General features: G+C 33.1%; 3 protein-coding genes across 4 annotated transcripts; 2 read left to right on the forward strand and 1 right to left on the reverse strand.

Annotated features, from left to right (window-relative positions):
- Positions 1 to 2,520: 2,520 nt before the first annotated feature.
- On the reverse strand, positions 2,521 to 3,198 carry LOC125188230. The gene has a single exon (XM_048084992.1). The coding sequence runs from the start codon at positions 3,196 to 3,198 to the stop codon at positions 2,521 to 2,523; it is 678 nt and encodes a 225-aa protein (XP_047940949.1).
- A 7,151-nt stretch (positions 3,199 to 10,349) lies between these two features.
- LOC125188231 (F-box/LRR-repeat protein At2g42730) lies at positions 10,350 to 12,558 on the forward strand. The gene is made up of 4 exons (XM_048084993.1): positions 10,350 to 10,391; positions 10,757 to 11,638; positions 11,727 to 11,864; positions 12,202 to 12,558. Exons 1-4 carry the CDS (start codon positions 10,350 to 10,352, stop codon positions 12,556 to 12,558), a joined length of 1,419 nt encoding a protein of 472 aa, XP_047940950.1.
- A 1,141-nt stretch (positions 12,559 to 13,699) lies between these two features.
- Positions 13,700 to 15,767, forward strand: LOC125190660 (probable WRKY transcription factor 69). 2 transcript variants are annotated; one of them, XM_048088009.1, is made up of 3 exons: positions 13,700 to 13,900; positions 13,986 to 14,126; positions 15,213 to 15,767. In XM_048088009.1, exons 1-3 carry the CDS (start codon positions 13,779 to 13,781, stop codon positions 15,649 to 15,651), a joined length of 702 nt encoding a protein of 233 aa, XP_047943966.1. In that variant the 5' UTR covers positions 13,700 to 13,778; the 3' UTR covers positions 15,652 to 15,767. The 2 variants fall into 2 exon arrangements, with proteins under 2 accessions (XP_047943966.1, XP_047943967.1); XM_048088010.1 differs by having other exon boundaries at positions 13,989 to 14,126.
- Positions 15,768 to 17,706: the final 1,939 nt, after the last annotated feature.

Here is a 17,706-nt window from a genome sequence, read left to right on the forward strand (position 1 = left end):
TATTGTTAGTATATTTCCAGACAATCGTACCATATCTTAACTATTCACGTGTCACGTCGGTTTTTCATACCATATCGAGCCACCGTGGCCTGTTTAGGGATTATTCTTGGTGGTGGGAATAAATAATAACAGACATATCTAGTTAATATTTCTAATAAGAGATTCTTAGATATTTAGATATGTAACTATTGATTTAATATAATTCTTAAATGATGAATTGACTAACAAAACTATGGAAATTTTATTAGGGTTAATATCACTTTTCAATTTTAATCTGACTCTTTTTTATTTTTTCCCAAACATTAAAATTTTAGTATCAATTTTAATTATGTATCAATGTTGTATTAGGAATTACACATACTTATAAAATCAATTAATTTTAAATAAGCTTTTGTGTCATGTAAACTTGCAACTCAACTACCATGCGAACAGACATTCGATGACAAAATTCAAGACGCGATTACTTTAGAAGCGAAACTACCATATGAACAGATATTCGATGACAAAATTTAAGACGCGATTACTTAGAAGCGAAACTACTATATGAACAGAACATATATTCGATGACAAAATTCAAGACGCGGTTACTTTAGAAGCGAACGTCTGACAACAAAATTGAAGATATGGTAAGACAATTCAAATCATAGAGCCATCAATCAATTTTGACATCCTAAAGTCTATATATTAATTCGATCCGGTGTTGAAATTATGTATTAATAAGAATTACTACGAGATAATTGATCATTTTTGAAAGATTTCTATTGGATAAAAATGGGTATTCTTTGCCCATTATCGGACAATCACTTTATATACAAACTTTGTGTACAAATATCCAATCAAATTGACCAGAACCAGATAATGATTTTGGCACTCTCGAGTCTCCACCACAAAAATTCGAAAATGAACTTATATTGATGAATTTTATAAGTAAAGCTAAATCTGATACAAAATTGAAAGGTGTAGATTTAAGAGTTGGAGAAAATTACACATCACTGGTTTGTCCAATTAAGGAATTAAAAACATTAATTATCCAGAAGAATCTTAATGCAGCCCTCGTGGCCACAATAAATGACCTAAAATGAGTTCAATAATGACGAATATTTATTCAAGCATCTTTTAACAAGTGGATGTTAATTACTAGCATTAACAAGTGGATAGTAATTAAGAAAATAATTAGCACGGCATAACTAAAGTTGTCCTGAGCCAATTTGCTCTAAAATATATCAATAATTTACATTATGTCAACTACTTGCGAAAGTTGGGGCATTATTCAAGTTTCTGCCCAACACATCCACAAATGGCATTATTATGACTATTTGTCACAATTTATTATGTTTACTGACGATGACATCAGTTTTAACACAAAGAACAAGTTGAAAAAAAAAATAGTAGGTCAAATACGCTGAAAAAGTTGCCGCCAAAAGGTAGAGGCAGTGCAGCGGTCATCGTGGTAAGGGATGGTTGAACAATCAAGGGCTATTTCATGCAAAATCTCGAAATTTGGTTAAAATCTGTTATAGAGTTGGCGTATATGTGTCCAATTATGTAACGTGAATGAATAGCGGCACATATATGTATTCATGTGACGACGTGGACGACTAAATGACTTCGTTATTTTAGTTTGGGAAGCTAATAAAATACTACGTATAAAATATAATCTCTTCTTCCCATCTCTGCACATCATCACATCCATGTTGTTGGCTTACCACTGTTTTTATATAGATTTTTCATATCTCAAAGTCAAATTTTCAATTGTGTTTGAATGGTCGAATCTATCCAAGTACTTATAAAATTACTCCCATAATTTTATAATTTCTAATTGTGAATTACACAATATAATTAATGGTTTGGTACTAGTGCTTACAATTTTGGGATAATATCTATAAATACAAACAACAAGATATTCTTTTACTTGTGAACCAACTCATATAGTTTCTCTCTCCCCATGGTAGGTGGGTGAGTTGTATCGGAATATCAACCAATTTGAAATCTCACTTAACACTTTATGTATCTATCCATCACATTAAAAAGGTGGTCTTTTTTTTCTCTAGCAACCAGATGCCATGTGAATTGGCATACTTATATTCTATTCATTCATTTGAATTTCGAACCCTTCCAAACCCCAAAAATTGCTACTCCCAGCTGACGCACCGTGGAATCAACAACAGCTCAAAAGACTAGAACGGAATCAATCGAGTTTTCTAATTTTCAAATACTAACATACAATGTGCATATTTTGGAGCTTCAAAATTGTAGAACTTGATAATCAATCTACCAATGTTGTGTAGTAAAAAACAATGCAAAAGTGGGAAAAACACAATTTAATTGGAAGGAAATCAATGATCAAACATTTTCTATGACCACTCTTATTCCAAATGATCCAATCTACATACACAAACTTTGTATCAATCCCCACCAAACATTTATCTCATCACACTCTCTTCTCAACAAAAATCACTATTGTAAAAATTTTCAAGAAATCCAAAGTGATCAACCAAAAACACACACAATGACAAACCGTCATCTAACCGCAGAAGCAACAGAATGAGCCCAAAACCTAAGATGATCCTTGAGCTCCATCTCATTCCCGAAAGCCGGAATCCTCCACTCCATCATCGAATTCTTCCTCCTCCTCTCCTCCTCCTCCATCCTCTCCCACGCCTCCGACAGATACGGCCGCGACGCCTCACTCTTCCCCTTCCCCTCCCGCATCACCAGCCCCGGAATGATCGACGCCAATCTCGAATTGGAAACCCGATCCTCCTCCGAAAACACAAACCCTAGATCCATAAACCCTTTCACCTCCTCCACCTCCAGCTCCGTCAAGCTCCTGCTCGCGCCTCCTCTCCTCTTCCTCCTCCGATGAATAGCCTTATCCGCATTCGCCTTGTTGATCTTCTTCAATGCTTCTTCTTCCTCGTCGAAGCTCCCGGCTTCTTTGCCGGAGAGGATCGTCTGGAGGTGGGGCCCGAGGACGGATTTCGGAGACGGGGAGCTCGGCTCCGATGATGATGAGGAGGAGAGGTTTTGGTCGCTGAGGGATTTTCTCATCAGCGTTGTGATCTTGCTCAGCTTCTTCGGAGCGCCGTCTTTTTCGTCTTGCGATAACGGCGCCGCCGCCTTTTTTGTGGGAGCGAAGGGTTTCTGTCCGAACCAGTACTTGTCGAAGAGGTTTAAGAATGTTTCTTCGTCTGACATGTTCTGTCGGAAAGTGATGAGCTTTTTCAGACCGGAAACACACACTGCACACAGTGGGTTTTGATTTTTTTTTTTTTTTGAGGGAAGAGAGTGAATTATTGAGATTAGTTGTGTGTGGAGTTTGATTGGGGGGAAATGAGTTATATATATGGGTGGGGTTGGGGTAGGGGTCGTTACATTATTGACCCTTGTTGGAGTAGTAAATTGGGGTGATTGCGTGGAGGATTATGTAAAGTAATGAGCACGATTATCGTCTTGTTCAATTTATTAAGTGTTAGTACGTGTTTTGGGGTTATGGTGATAATATAATACTCCTATTTAATGTTGAAATTTGAATATGTGAATGGCTTTTTAGCTTGTATGTGTGTGAACTTAGGCCACAAAACGTGGGGAGTGAGTCAACTGACGGAAGGTTAGAGTATTATTAGTTTGAATGTTAAAATTGCTGATATAATTAGTGGAAGGGCTGCAAATAGTAGAAAATTAAGAGCATAATAACAACTGCTCTCGACCTCGTCCGTCTACATACGCAGTGACGTACGCAGAAATAAATATGAGCAAGGGCTAAACTTTTAAATTTTATTTAAAAATAAATTTTCTAAGTAATTTAGAATTTTTTAAAGCCCCTCCCCATTAACATGTAGTTCCGCCATTGCATATACGTGCATTGGTAATGAGAAGTTTATTCGAACACTTCGTGAAGGACTATTGTTCTGGCCAAATGTGACGGGGGCATGTGTTTCATCGTTGATTCCATATGCACGGAGATTTATTCTTGCGCATAACGATACTTTTGTTCATGTAAAGTTGACTCCAACATGATTAAGTAGAAGTTTCAATGTGCTTGGGCCTAAATTTTAAAATTTCACATGTGTAATCGGCTTTTGAGAGAGACAAAAGAGAGAAAATGGTTGAAGTGTTAGTGAAAAATAGGATCCACGTCGTTATAAAAAACTTATTAGACTAATTTTGGTAGAAGATTTAAAATGTAAAAATAAGACCATTTTTGTTGACAGATAGAGGAGTATATGCTTTTTTATTAGGAATATTAGCGTCTAATATTACGAAACTTTCTAAAAATTCCCACAAACTTTAAACTTAGCAATTGTTACTAAATTATTCTTGCAACGAATAATAGTTTTAGAAATATAGTGAATTTTTTTTAATTACAATCCACATTAACATATTCAGTTCGATGTATTGATTGAAATATAATTTTCTTATTAACCGAGTCACATTTCATCGTCAAATAGTACTAATAAAAACGTATTAAAATTTTACCTTTTGTTAAATAATTTAGCCTTCTCTTTTCCAAACTTGATTTCAGTTTGGAAAAATGGCATTTTGCTTCACAATATCTGAAAATCATTGCCTCATGTCTGCATCAAATTAGATGGATTCCCGTGACAGTAAAAAGAAGAAGAAAAAATGAAAAATCACGTGTATAGCCATCACATGTGGAACTATATATTAGAGCTTAATAAATGAAATAATATAAGGGTATTCCCGTAAATTCACATATGTACGAATAATTAGCATGGGCCCAATTTATTGAGTAAAGTTGAAGAATCAATTTCAATTGAATTTCTTTAAATCCACTCCACCATATCTTTTTCTAACTAAATAATCACTCAGCCCCACTTATAGAAATAAGGTCGTTTTCAATTTTTCAATATTTCTATTTTCTATCAATAGTTTCCAAGTCATATCACATACGAATAATTCTTAAAATTATTGTTAAGGGAATTAAAGTATTGTGGTGCTTCAGCTTTGCTAGGTGAACTAAACATTATAAGTGCCAATGAAATGTAAATACTATTCATAGTTAGACTAAATAAATTTTTTATTATATATATAGACTTAAATGTAAAAGTTATTACTATTTTATTGTGAGAATTAATAAAATTATAATAGTAAATCAAAAGTCTATACATTGTCATACAATATTTTTTTTTCATATGCAGTTCATGAATTGACTGAAAGTTTATGGATGGTAGAGCCCATTTTATTTACATATTTCATCTCTCTGTGACTATGACTCTATCAATTTATTCAATTATTATCCTGAAATGTCAAAGGTAATTTTATTTATCTATAAACTATTGATGTCATGTCAATTGTAGAGTGAAATTTTTTATCATTAAATGATTTCAATACTATAGTAGTATTATTTTTTAAACGCATCTACACCATAGTAACACGACAGGCTTCAATATTTGTGTAGGGACCCACCTCAATCTTCATTTTAGGCTTTGTTTTCTTTTATTATATAAAGCATTAATATATACAGTAACTTTACATATCAATATTCCATATTTATAATCATTTAATCATTTTATTCCACACGATAAATGCAAACATATTAACTAAACATGATTATGATTTTAGGTGTTTTAGCGTTTGGATTTATAATTTAAAAAATAATAGAAAAATATAAATATAGAAAGAATATTTTCTTTGGTCACCGTGTCCGTGTAAGTCCCAGATGGAAAAGAGTTTACGATTTAGCAAACAACAGCGAAAAAACATTTTAAAGTTGGTATGAAAAATCAGACTGATTTTAAACTTTGCATATAAAATCAGAATTCTGTCAAAATTCATTAATTTAGAGACTATTATTCATAAATGTATCGTTTTATATGTCGATCAATTTAGCCATTTTCATATTGTCAGACAGACAAGTAATTAAATGTAGTCGGATCTAACACATTAGTAAAATCAGATAAAAATGAAAGTTCAACAAATATTTGAAACGTTTTCCATATTAATATGCAAAATCAAAATTCAATCAAAATATCAACCACAAATTATTAGATAAGTACTAGTAATATATACTTCCTCTGTTCCCGAATAGGATTCCTATACTTCCATTTTGGTTCGTCCGCGATTGAGAGTCTCGATTCATAATTAGTAAAGAGATCTCACATCACACCAACTCATTTCACTCACGTATCATTTAAAACTAATATATACTAGTGGGACCCCTATTCGGCTATTCCACTAACTTTTTTCCACCCATTTTTCTTAACATGTCTTAAAACTTATGTCGGAAAGAAATGTGACTCCTATTCGCGGACGGACTGAGTAGATATTATCTAAAAGGAGGGGTCGAATAGAGCGTTTGGTAAACTCTCTAAAATATTCGATGTAGTAGTAAAGCGATGTGTATGAAACACGAAATTCACGTGCTATATAATGTAATTCTAGTTAAATTGGAGAATTTTACGCGTTAGCAACTAAAAGCTAGTAACATATTTTTGGGTTAATGTATGCAAATATTAAATAATGAATTAGACCAACTAATGTCAAAATCGAATTTCAAATCTAAGTCGCTTTTTTGGGGACCGCGATAAAAGTTTGAAGACGCAAATATCACGTGCATTTTAGCTTCTCATAATTCACATCAAAATCGTGAACACATATTCACACGATAAGGATAAGGCTATCTCAAAACCTTTTTATTTACTACTACCTTTTTTTCTCTTTTTATCTTCTAATTTCTCCTAATTTTTTTTTTTTTTTGGAATGATCATCCAACTACTAGTCTACTAACTATCATGCCATTGCTATATACTCCATTCGTCCCATTAAATATGCAACATTTATTTTTCGGCACATGATTTTATGTAGTGTTGTTTTGTGAGTTAATGAAAATAGAGTAAAGTAAGAGAGAAAAAAACATAGAAAGAGTATTGTTTTTATTTTTAGAAACGTTTCATTTTTAATGGGACTGACTGAAAAAGAAAATGTTTCATTGTTTTGTGACAGAGTGAGTATATATTTTAACTAGATATCAATTTTTTTTAAATGGCATTATGATCCGAACTTTAAACTCATGTAATACTTCTGACGAGTCAGCTTCAATTTAAAGGAAATTAATTTTGAGAAAAAATTTAAAATTCATCTATTTATATTTATTACTATAAAACTATAGGTATTTTGAGTCTCTTGGTGTGCAATAGTTGAAAAATCATGCTTGGTAAACTAAGAGCGACGTACTCAAATTTATAGAGGCAATAGTGAGTTTTGAACATTAGAATTTTATCATTGAAACTTTACCACTAAGTTGTCCTAATTTATATCAGGGTTTTTACTAATAGTAAATTTCATCAAACCTTTTTATATGTTGCAACTTTAGACCTTTTAGTTTTAAAAATGAAAAATATCATCACATGCTTCTAAATATTAGTATCACATATCCTTTTTCCACTTTTGAACACATTAAGGAAGTCTTTTTATTTTCTAATTATTTTAAGTTGAGGATTGTATGATTTAGATTTCAATTATTACAAAATAAATTTGATTTATTCTATGATTAATTAATTATACTTACGAAACTTATTCAAGTATCACATCACTTCAAATTTGAATGATGGTCTTTTGAATAATTTCGATACTAATTATTTTATTTTGGAGCTATTCGTCAAAAACAAATAATAACATAAGCTATATTTCAATTCAATCAATTTGGTTCTATATAATTGAATAAATTCCAAATCAATGAAATTTAAATAAATAGTTAAGTTTGATTTGATAATGTTTTGATTCAAAGAAAAACCTTGCCGATGTGAATTATTTGGCTCCATTGCCACGTAAACATGGAGGGAGAGACAGTTGGCGAGTGCATATACTCCCTCTGTCCCATATAATGTGGGACACTTTGACCCGGCACGAGTTTCAAGAAATCTAATGGAAAGTGAATTGAAAAAGTTGGTGGGATGTGGGTACTACTTTTAAAGTATTAATTTTATAATAAAATGTGAGTAGGAATGAGTTAGTGGAATATGAGGTCCACTGCTAAAAATGGTAAAAGTGAAGTCAGACATATTACGTGGGACGGCCCGAAAAATTATCTGGAACGGAGGGAGTATATTCTAACTTCATATTGCTGAAACTGTGGGATCTCTACTAAAATAAAAATATCAAATATCTGCATTTAGTCCATGCATAGTCAAATTAATTAATTGGACTGAATAAAATTAATATCAGCCATCTCAGAATATTAAAGTGAAAAGGGAATCCAGAACTAAAATGAGAAGAAAAATTAAAGAAAATTAAATCAAGAATCATAAGCTACACAACTTTTTGGGCCAGGTTTGCAAATTGATAAAGACCATTGGTAATAGGAAGAGCACTTGAAGCAACAAAATAATATTACTAATCTGAGCCCATGAAAGTGCTAGAGAAAATAAACATGTGAGCAATGGAGGCTGATCAGTCTACACTATAGTGCAAATTATGACTTATAATTTTCGATATGACACGGGTATATATAAAATCAATGTGTTAGCGTCAAGTTTTAACGTGTTCATTCTTTAGTGAGTCGACCCGATAAACACACGATAATATGGAGCTAGTGATCCTTATTTTTTACATTTATTAGAGGTGTAGTTATGTTTTTATTTTCTTAATTTTCATACTATGCCTTCTACCATATCTTTGCCTTAACTGTCATGACCATCGTCACCACATGTCCACATCGTAGGATCATATTTCCTATGCAACACGTCCACGTCATTTCGTGTTGTTATCAGGTGTTGCTGAGTTCGTGTTGCTACTATGTTCTGTCAACATGGATATGATCATGTTACTAACGAATTCGTGTCGTGTGCGGGTCTGAATCATATCTAGCCCATATTTAGATTGATGAATTACTTAACAGGTCGTGTTCATAATTGACCTTAACGGATTAGGTCGCAATGAGATCAACTTGATAATAACCCAACCCACACGATTTGTAAGTCATATTTTAAGTAAATGGGAATGATAATTTAATTTAATCTCATTCTTTTCCTAGTGTGGTTAATTTTACAATGTAAAAACACTAATTTTAAACGTCTAGTGCAATGTTTATAGGTCAGTTAAAAAAGTAGTATTGTTTTTACATTAATTGATTCTTATATTTATGATCAATACATGTATAATGTAAAAATTCCATGGTCCATCTATACCAAGGTGGCATAGCGAATTGGTGTACCTCACCATTAACTCATTGATAAATGGATGCCCACATGCCACATCAAATGAATATCAATTCAATAAATCTAATTGCACAAAATAGACATGTATTATTCATGGAAAGTGGCATTATATTACTAGTATTAAATTGGAAAATATCATCATAAAATAGGCGTGCAATATAGTTACAATATATATGTATAGGCGAGCATTAGGGTCCTATTGACCCCTTAGTGTTTATTTCCTTCTTAATATCATCCATTAGATTAGAGATGTGGACGGTCAAGATCAAAATTGTGGAACTTATCCCATGCTACATTATTGGTCCTATTTCGTGCATTATAAGGGTATAAGAGTAAAACAATGATGAATTAAAAATGGCAGTTCCTACAATTAAGCGTGATTTTCATTGAAACCGCTTGACATTCCATCCAATCACTCTCTCTCACACCAAACGTCTCTCTTCCCTCAACCCACGACAAAACCCTTTCTCTCCAATTTCAAAACCCTAGCCGCTACTAAATCGGAGCAACTACACGGAGAAGACGATTTTTGCCGGATTTTGCTCACTCGCTCGACGCAGCAACATTTCGTGCTTTTTTTATATGAACATAGTGTATTACAAATATCAATACAATGACATGAGTATTTCAACACAAGTACACGAAAATATCAACCCAGTTTTATTGAGATTTCACATTCATTGTATTGAGATTTGATATGCATTATATTGAGATTTCGTCAAATCATCAACATATACGAAAACTGAAATAAAAATCATCAAATTTCATCATCCGAACATCGTCGGAACATATGCAATTGAAATCTCGTTAGAATCCTTATAAAATTACCTTTGATTTGATATATTTTTTGCGAAAAAATAATTTAAATTGAGAGAGTTACGTAAATTTAAAGTTTTCGATAATTTTATAGAAATTAGCCTACGTAGGATTAGTCGCTCGTATACGTTAACATTTGTTATGCAACAGATCTTTTCTCTTGATGTAGATATATATACGTAGATGATATACTATGACTTTATTGAAATCTCTTTAAAAATAAAAAGAATATTATTATATATCCTTACAGATTTTTTGTAACTGTAAATTTTTTGTGTTATTATCCTTTTCTACCGATCGACTATATATATATGCACAACACTAATAAAAGTAGATCTGACGAGTGAACTAACAATGGCGAAAAAGCAACGGAGTCGACTCGAAGATGACTACACGGTAAAAATCTGCCTAATTATCATTATTGATTTTTGTTTATGTAAATCGTATCTAACATTTTAATGATTCATTTTAATGATTTTGATTACGAAATTAATGATTTCGATGATGAAATTATGATCTTGGTTTGATATAACTTAACCATAGCAAAAATACTACAATCTTGATCTACGCTTTCTTATAAATTTATGTTTGTCCTTTCTTTTTAAAAAATGATAAAAAATGAAAAACTATGCTTTCTTATAAATTTATGTTTGTCCTTTCTTTTTAAAAAATGATAAAAAATGAAAAACTATACATGTGTAAGTGATAATTAAACCAACCAATAGACGTATAAGTCACAAGTGTTTAGTTTTCACTTTCAGGGTGATCGAATTAGCAAGCTTCCTGATGAGATATTAGGGTTAATATTATCTTCGATGAGCTTGAAAGAAGCTATAAAGACTAGTGCACTCTCCTCTCGATGGAGGAGCTTGTGGATCGTCACACGCAAACTAGATATAGATCTGGATTCGACAACAATACTAGACAATCGGAGAAACTCCTATAACATTAACAAATTAAGATTCAAGTTTGTTAGATGGATTGATCGTCTATTCACCACCATACTCCCGGAATCCTCCAGTACTACTCTTAACAGATTCAGAGTGGTATTCGATTTATCTTCCTTATTCAGTGGATGGATCGATGATTGGCTTAGCTCGGCCGTGAGTAGAAAAGTTGAGAGTCTTGAGTTGATCCTGAACACCTACTCCAACTCACGAGCCGAGCGCTGTTACTGTTTCCCGTACGAAAAGGGGAATTTTCCCGACAATCTGAAGCTGCTCAAGAAGCTGAACTTGCATTATGTGAATGTGAGTGGCGCAGCTGTGGCGTTTTTGTTGGGAAACTGTCGTCTCCTTGAGCATCTGTCCTTGTCCCGGTGTGGAAACGGGCTTTCGTCTCTGGAGGTTGTTGGGACCTCGCCGGTGTTCAAATGCCTAGAAATCAGCCAGTGCACTAGTCTCAAATCCATTGTGGTTCGTGAATCAAATGTTGTCTGCATCAAGTACGCTGGTCCGAGTATACCACATTCTCATTTCAAGCTTGAAGGTGTTCATCGACTTACTCAGCTCTGGATTAAGGGGCGGCCGGAGATGATGCGGTATGATATCAAGAACATCAGAGGCATTATAGACATGTTTGATTCAGTGCTTCCACAACTACACACCCTCAAGATATACACTATGTCCAAAATTACCGGCAATGTAATGTAAACTTGTTATTGATTTGATTTTCAATAAATTATCAATCACATGTTAATTGAGATGATATACATATATTGATGTTGTACAGGACACTTTGGAAAAGATAATGCCTAAACTTAAGGAATTGGTGGTGGTTCTTGGCCGTGAATACCTGGACAATTGTTCTCTCGTGCCAATAATAAACTGGTTTGGTGTAGCACCTTGCTTGGAGAGATTTATCCTAGAGGTAACTATCTATTCATAAAAACTACCAAGGTTGATCAAATTCTGTCAATTTAGAAATGACCTATTTCATCATTACTTGACATTTTTCTTAAGTAATGGTCCATGGCGAGAAATTTGGAAGTTTGATGTGTAAGGCTAGTCTTTTTTTGTCTCAAACTAATGATGAGAATTAGAGGAATGACAAAGTTATAATATTACAACTTATACATCAAAGTTATGATGTAATTGGTCTTTTTTTTAAAGTTAGGATTGGACTAGAATTTGACATTATTTTTTCATAAATTTTCTCTTTCCAATATCTTTTGACTTACTCCGTGTGGTTATTAATGATTTTATAGGCGTCACACCAGGTGCCAAGGGCTTTGGAAGCTAATTACTTGCTTAATGGTAGTGATTATGATGTTTCAAAGATTAATAGGAAAATTGAAGTTCAATTGTCTTATTCTCACATTAAGGAAGTAGAATTTGTTGGCTATCGTGGCGTGCATAATCATCTTCAAATGATTACACAGTTGGTGCGACATGCTGTTGCACTAGAGAAGATAATTGTGGATCCACGATCTTTCGAGCTTCGCCCTAATATGCCGTGGGATCGCATTTCTCGAATTCAAATGGAGGATGAAATAATTGCAAGGCAACATGCAGAGGACCAACTAAAACATGTTGCTTCAAGAATTAATGTCTACATTCTTTAGATTAGGTTTTGTGCATTTGATCATATCTCAAAACATCAAATTGTTATCCAAGATTTTGGCCCTTGATTATTGTTAAATTATAAACGTTGCATGATTATCTTTTCACTATTCGTATGTAATTCGAGCTAACCATATGTGGACTAGATGAGGTGAACTTTTTTACATAATGATAGTATCATTTAGAACGTGAGCTAACCCCTATTAAAATGACACTGTGACACCACTTATACAGCAATATTATAAACGCTACACAACAATATTCAATACGCTAGTCCGTCAATCATACTAATCTAATGGTTGATATTAAGAAGGAAATAGACACTAAAGGAGTGTATATAAACGCTTTTATTTAGCATTGTCATGATATGAAATTATGAATACCATAATACCATTAAACACTTATTTTTGGAAATGCATTTTTTACATTTTGCAATTGCCTCGTACCATTAAAACTTTGCTTTACTAGTGTAATTGTTATATACAGTATTTTAATAGTGCAGGAGTTTGCTAAAGATACAAAAGTTATGGCTTAATTAGCTAATTAAAAGTTAAAATTGGCCAGAAGATAACCAAGAATTATGATTAAATGGCAATTTTCCGCTAATTGTTATGTAAGCATTCAATATGTAGCTAGCAGCATTAGCATAACATTTTTATTAATAGAACAAAGAATAGAAGCCACTCCATAATAGAGTTTATAAGAGCCTCAATTTAAGCAATCGCTTTCAAATAAAGCATTTCCTATAAGTTCAATTATTTGCCCCATGTTTATAGTTATCCATATTTCGATCTATCTTAATATTGGCATGATATATATAATCAATCGAATATGACAACCAAATTCGTAACTAATGGACCCTTAACAAATATACATGTAATATTAAAACTAATTATTTACTTCGTCCCATCTCACCCGATTCAATTTTCTTATTAAACGACCCTCAATTTTCAAATTTTCAAAAATAAAAAACATTACTCTTTCTATTTATTAAAAAAAAATAATTGTTATTTAAATTATAAATTTTATATTGTCGGGATCTTAATTAGCTCTCAAACACTTTGGAAAATGTCGTGTATAAGACAGAATGAGACGAGGGAATATTATAGAGTGAATTTGGCCTACTTCCATATACTACAAATATTTCCCATCAAAACCTCCATTTTCATAAACTAGAAACACATACACACCTAGTGCTAGTATATACATAATACATACATATATGGAGGGAAGATTTGATGATGAACAAAGTGAGGATTCCACCCTCACTCCTCCACCGGAGAATGCGGCGGATTCTCCAATTTCCGGCGATGAAGAAGCATATGCTCCATCTCCCAAAAAAAGGTGTCATTTTGCAATTATTTTTTTTTTGGTCATCTTTTTGAATCTTGAAAATTAATGGTAATTAATTGGGTTAAAATTATTGTAGTAGGAGGGGTGCTAATAAAAGAGTGGTGGTGGTGCCCATCGGCGACGGTTGCCGGAGTAAAACGGAGGTGTATCCGCCACCGGATTCATGGTCGTGGCGGAAGTACGGCCAAAAGCCTATAAAAGGATCGCCTTATCCCAGGTAATTATTTGGTTTAATTACAATTATAGGAGTAGATCATGTATAAATCACAACAACATTTTTAAAAATTTGGCTTAAAATTTAAAATGGATTATGGTTAAGATCAAAATTTGGAGATGTGATTAATGAAGTGTAGCGGAGGGAGTAGGTGAGTGATTTTTATTTATTTATTTTTTTGAAGAAAAAAAAATTGTTCATAGATATTAGAGGCGGCATGGCCCCAATTTACATAGCTTTCATTGAATTATTAACGTTTAGTAGTTGGAATTTTTAATTCATTCCTCCCATTCGCTTTATTCTTGCTACAAAAAAATGAGTTTGGATAGTAAATGGTCAATTTTGTGTATTTATTTGAGATGAACATTCGAAAATATCTTAAGGAGAATGAGGTGGTGGAAGGTGATTTGAGTGGAGTTGGAAAGAAGGGGTTGTATTTTGTCCCATTAGCATTTGTATATTTAAATTTGGTTCAAAATCCATATCATTTTGAGATTGTCACTTCGAAAAAAGTATAGTGTAATTTGGGCAACCACGTTACATGAGTAGTAATTTATTTTAATTTCCCTCAAAATTGCTTGTTGACAAAGATGAAGAACACAAATATATGTATGTCACCTTAATCTGGTAAACATTTGGTAGGACAAGACAATATTTGTATGCTTTACAATAATAGGGTCACTTTTAGTACAATACTCTCTCCGTCCCATATTTGGAGTCACTTATTGTTATGGCTCGAATTTTAAGAAAGAGTTGAAGTTTGTAATAAATGAAGTGAGATGATGGAGTGTGTAATAAATGAAGTGAGATGGTGGAGTTGGTTGAAGGTGGGTCCTTTTTTACTTTTGATTTTTGTTTTGATTTATTTTAATGTAGATAATGACATTTTTATGTAATTTTGGTGAAGAATATGGTAAAATTGTATGATCAAATATGGAAAATTCTAAAGTGACTCTTAAACTGGGACGGACTTTTATGGCAAAAAGTGACTCTTAATCTGGGACGGGGGTGTATAAATTTATCATTTCATTTTGCCCCAAATTAATTTAGGTAGTATTTTATTTGATGTGATTCAATTTTGTATGACAGGGCATATTATAGATGTAGTAGCTCCAAAGGGTGCGCAGCCAGGAAACAAGTTGAGAGAAGCCGCCTTGACCCCACCACCCTCCTTATCACCTACTCCTCCAATCACACCCATCCTCTCCCCACCACCACCAAGCACCACGGCCCACCTCCGCCCGCCGTGGCAGCCTCCTCGGCCGCAGAGCCAACGATCACATCCTCGGACGAGATGTGTCCGGCCGAAGACAGATTTGTCGAGCTGGCCGGGGAGTTCGGCTGGATGAGTGACGCGGGGCCCACTGTCGTGGACGGGGCGGCCCTCGTGGGCCCCGCGTGGGGCGCCAATGCCGACGTGGAGTTCGTTGGAGAAGAGGACCAGCTCCTATTCGGTGACCTCGGGGACTTGCCCGAGTACGCAATGGTGTTCCGGAGGCACCGACCGTGTTGTGCCGAGTGCACATAGGTGGTGTTCGGTTTCCAAGATAAAATAATACTCAAAGATATAATCTAGGATTGACATGTGAGATTATTTTAGTCATATGTGGTTAGCTATTACTAATTATTCCATGATTATCCATATAGGATTGAGTTGTGGAATTAAACTTCATGAACCAAACACACTAAATATTTTATCCCGAGAAACAATCTTGCAAACCGAACACCCCCTATAACGTGAATAACACTAACAAAGATATGGAGATGTTTTTTCTCTTCTTCTTGTCCTTTCTTTTATGCACATAATACCCATATTAAGCTTCACATGCATCAATCTATTGCTCAATCTTCAAGTTCAAAATTAATTCATCCAATTGAGATACTACATTGAATCGATTTTGGATAATTGAGATACTACACGTTGTAAGCTGTAACGATGTAAGAGTAGATAATTGAGATACAAAATTCCTCTATGTTTTTGGTAATTGAGATAGTACATTGTAAGTTGTAGTAACGATTTAAGATTATAAGTGGATCTCTCATTTTAGGATGAGATATTTCAAAATATGAAAGATAACAGTGTGGTGAAGTGGATCTCTTATTTAGGAGGAGAGATTTGAGTATATAATATTAATTCAATTGAAATAGTACTATCTATTAGGATTTCTTGGATTAAATTGGATAGTTTTGAGAATATGAAATCGGAACACGTGATTTTTTATTTTAGACAGTTATTGATACAAAAGATAGGATATGAGAAGATATGTAAAACAAGATAAGAAATACGGGCTTCATGTCAAGATATGCAAAGATATGATTTTTTTCCGTTGTTGTTTGATAGAAAAGAAATTATCTAAATTTGTATTGTATATTAAATAACATGGCTTAACTTGATAAATTGGTGAGATACATACATAAGGTTAATGATATAATTTTGGTAAGATTAGATAGGGCCCTGGTCTTATATTGGGCTTTGAGTTAAGCTTAACTGTGATATCAAACAATTAGAAATGTCCATATATAATTCTCTATCTTGGTATTACTAACTTATCAAACATGCCGCTGTATACTTCTCTTTTTTATTTTTATTTTTAACAAAATACATAAATTGACCAAATTACCTAACGGAAAATTTTCGTTTTTTGGATTCAATTCACACCTGGTGTGTTCGGTTGCCAAGATTAAATCTCATGATTAAATATGTATCATGTTTGGTTCATAAGATTGAACCCTACAACTTAATCCTAGATGGATAGTCTCATGATAATTAGTCATAACCTTCCCTCCAACTAAAATAATCTCACAACTTAATCCTAAATGGATAGTCTCATGATACTAGTCATGGCAACCGAACGCGCAGAACTTATTACGTGGGCTACGTGTTTTTTACAAAAATGAGAAAAGGATAATTACCTTTAAATTGGCAAAAAACAAACTTTCCATTAGAAATTAAGAATTTCCTTCAAAAAAATACTATGCAGAATCTTATTTAAATTAGGAAAGTATAAATTAGAAAAAGATTACCTTTAAATTGGTATAAAAAACTTTCCATTAGAAATTAAGCATTTCCTTTAAAAATTACTAGAGAATCTTATATGAACTGATACCCTAATTCTAAAACAAAAAATAAAATAAAATTATAGTTTCTTCTTGAGCGATCAGAATTCAGGAAGAGGACAAGAATTGTTTTTCTTCGTGATTAGTAATCATCGGTAATCTTCATTCTTCTTCTTTTTATTTTCTTTTTCATGTGGTTTTTCCAAAAAACTAGCTTTTTTATGTTACTTTTTATTGCGAGAAATTGATATTTAAGTATGCATTAGATTTCTAGTATACAGGATTTTTATGCAGTAGATGGAACGTTTTTGCATAAATATATATAGGGGGTGTGCTTTGATTTCTTTAATAATGCATTAGAATTATGGTGTAGTACTCTATAACATTAGTTATTGTGATGTTGATTACACTAAGGAAGAATACATAGGAGATCGATTAGAGTTCTTTAATAATGCACTAGATTTCTAGTATAAACTGTACATATAGGGGTGTTCGGTTGCCAAAATTAAATTTCATGATTAAATAT

Source organism: Salvia hispanica, chromosome 5 (assembly GCF_023119035.1).
Source record: "Salvia hispanica cultivar TCC Black 2014 chromosome 5, UniMelb_Shisp_WGS_1.0, whole genome shotgun sequence".
Classification (NCBI taxonomy): domain Eukaryota; kingdom Viridiplantae; phylum Streptophyta; class Magnoliopsida; order Lamiales; family Lamiaceae; genus Salvia; species Salvia hispanica.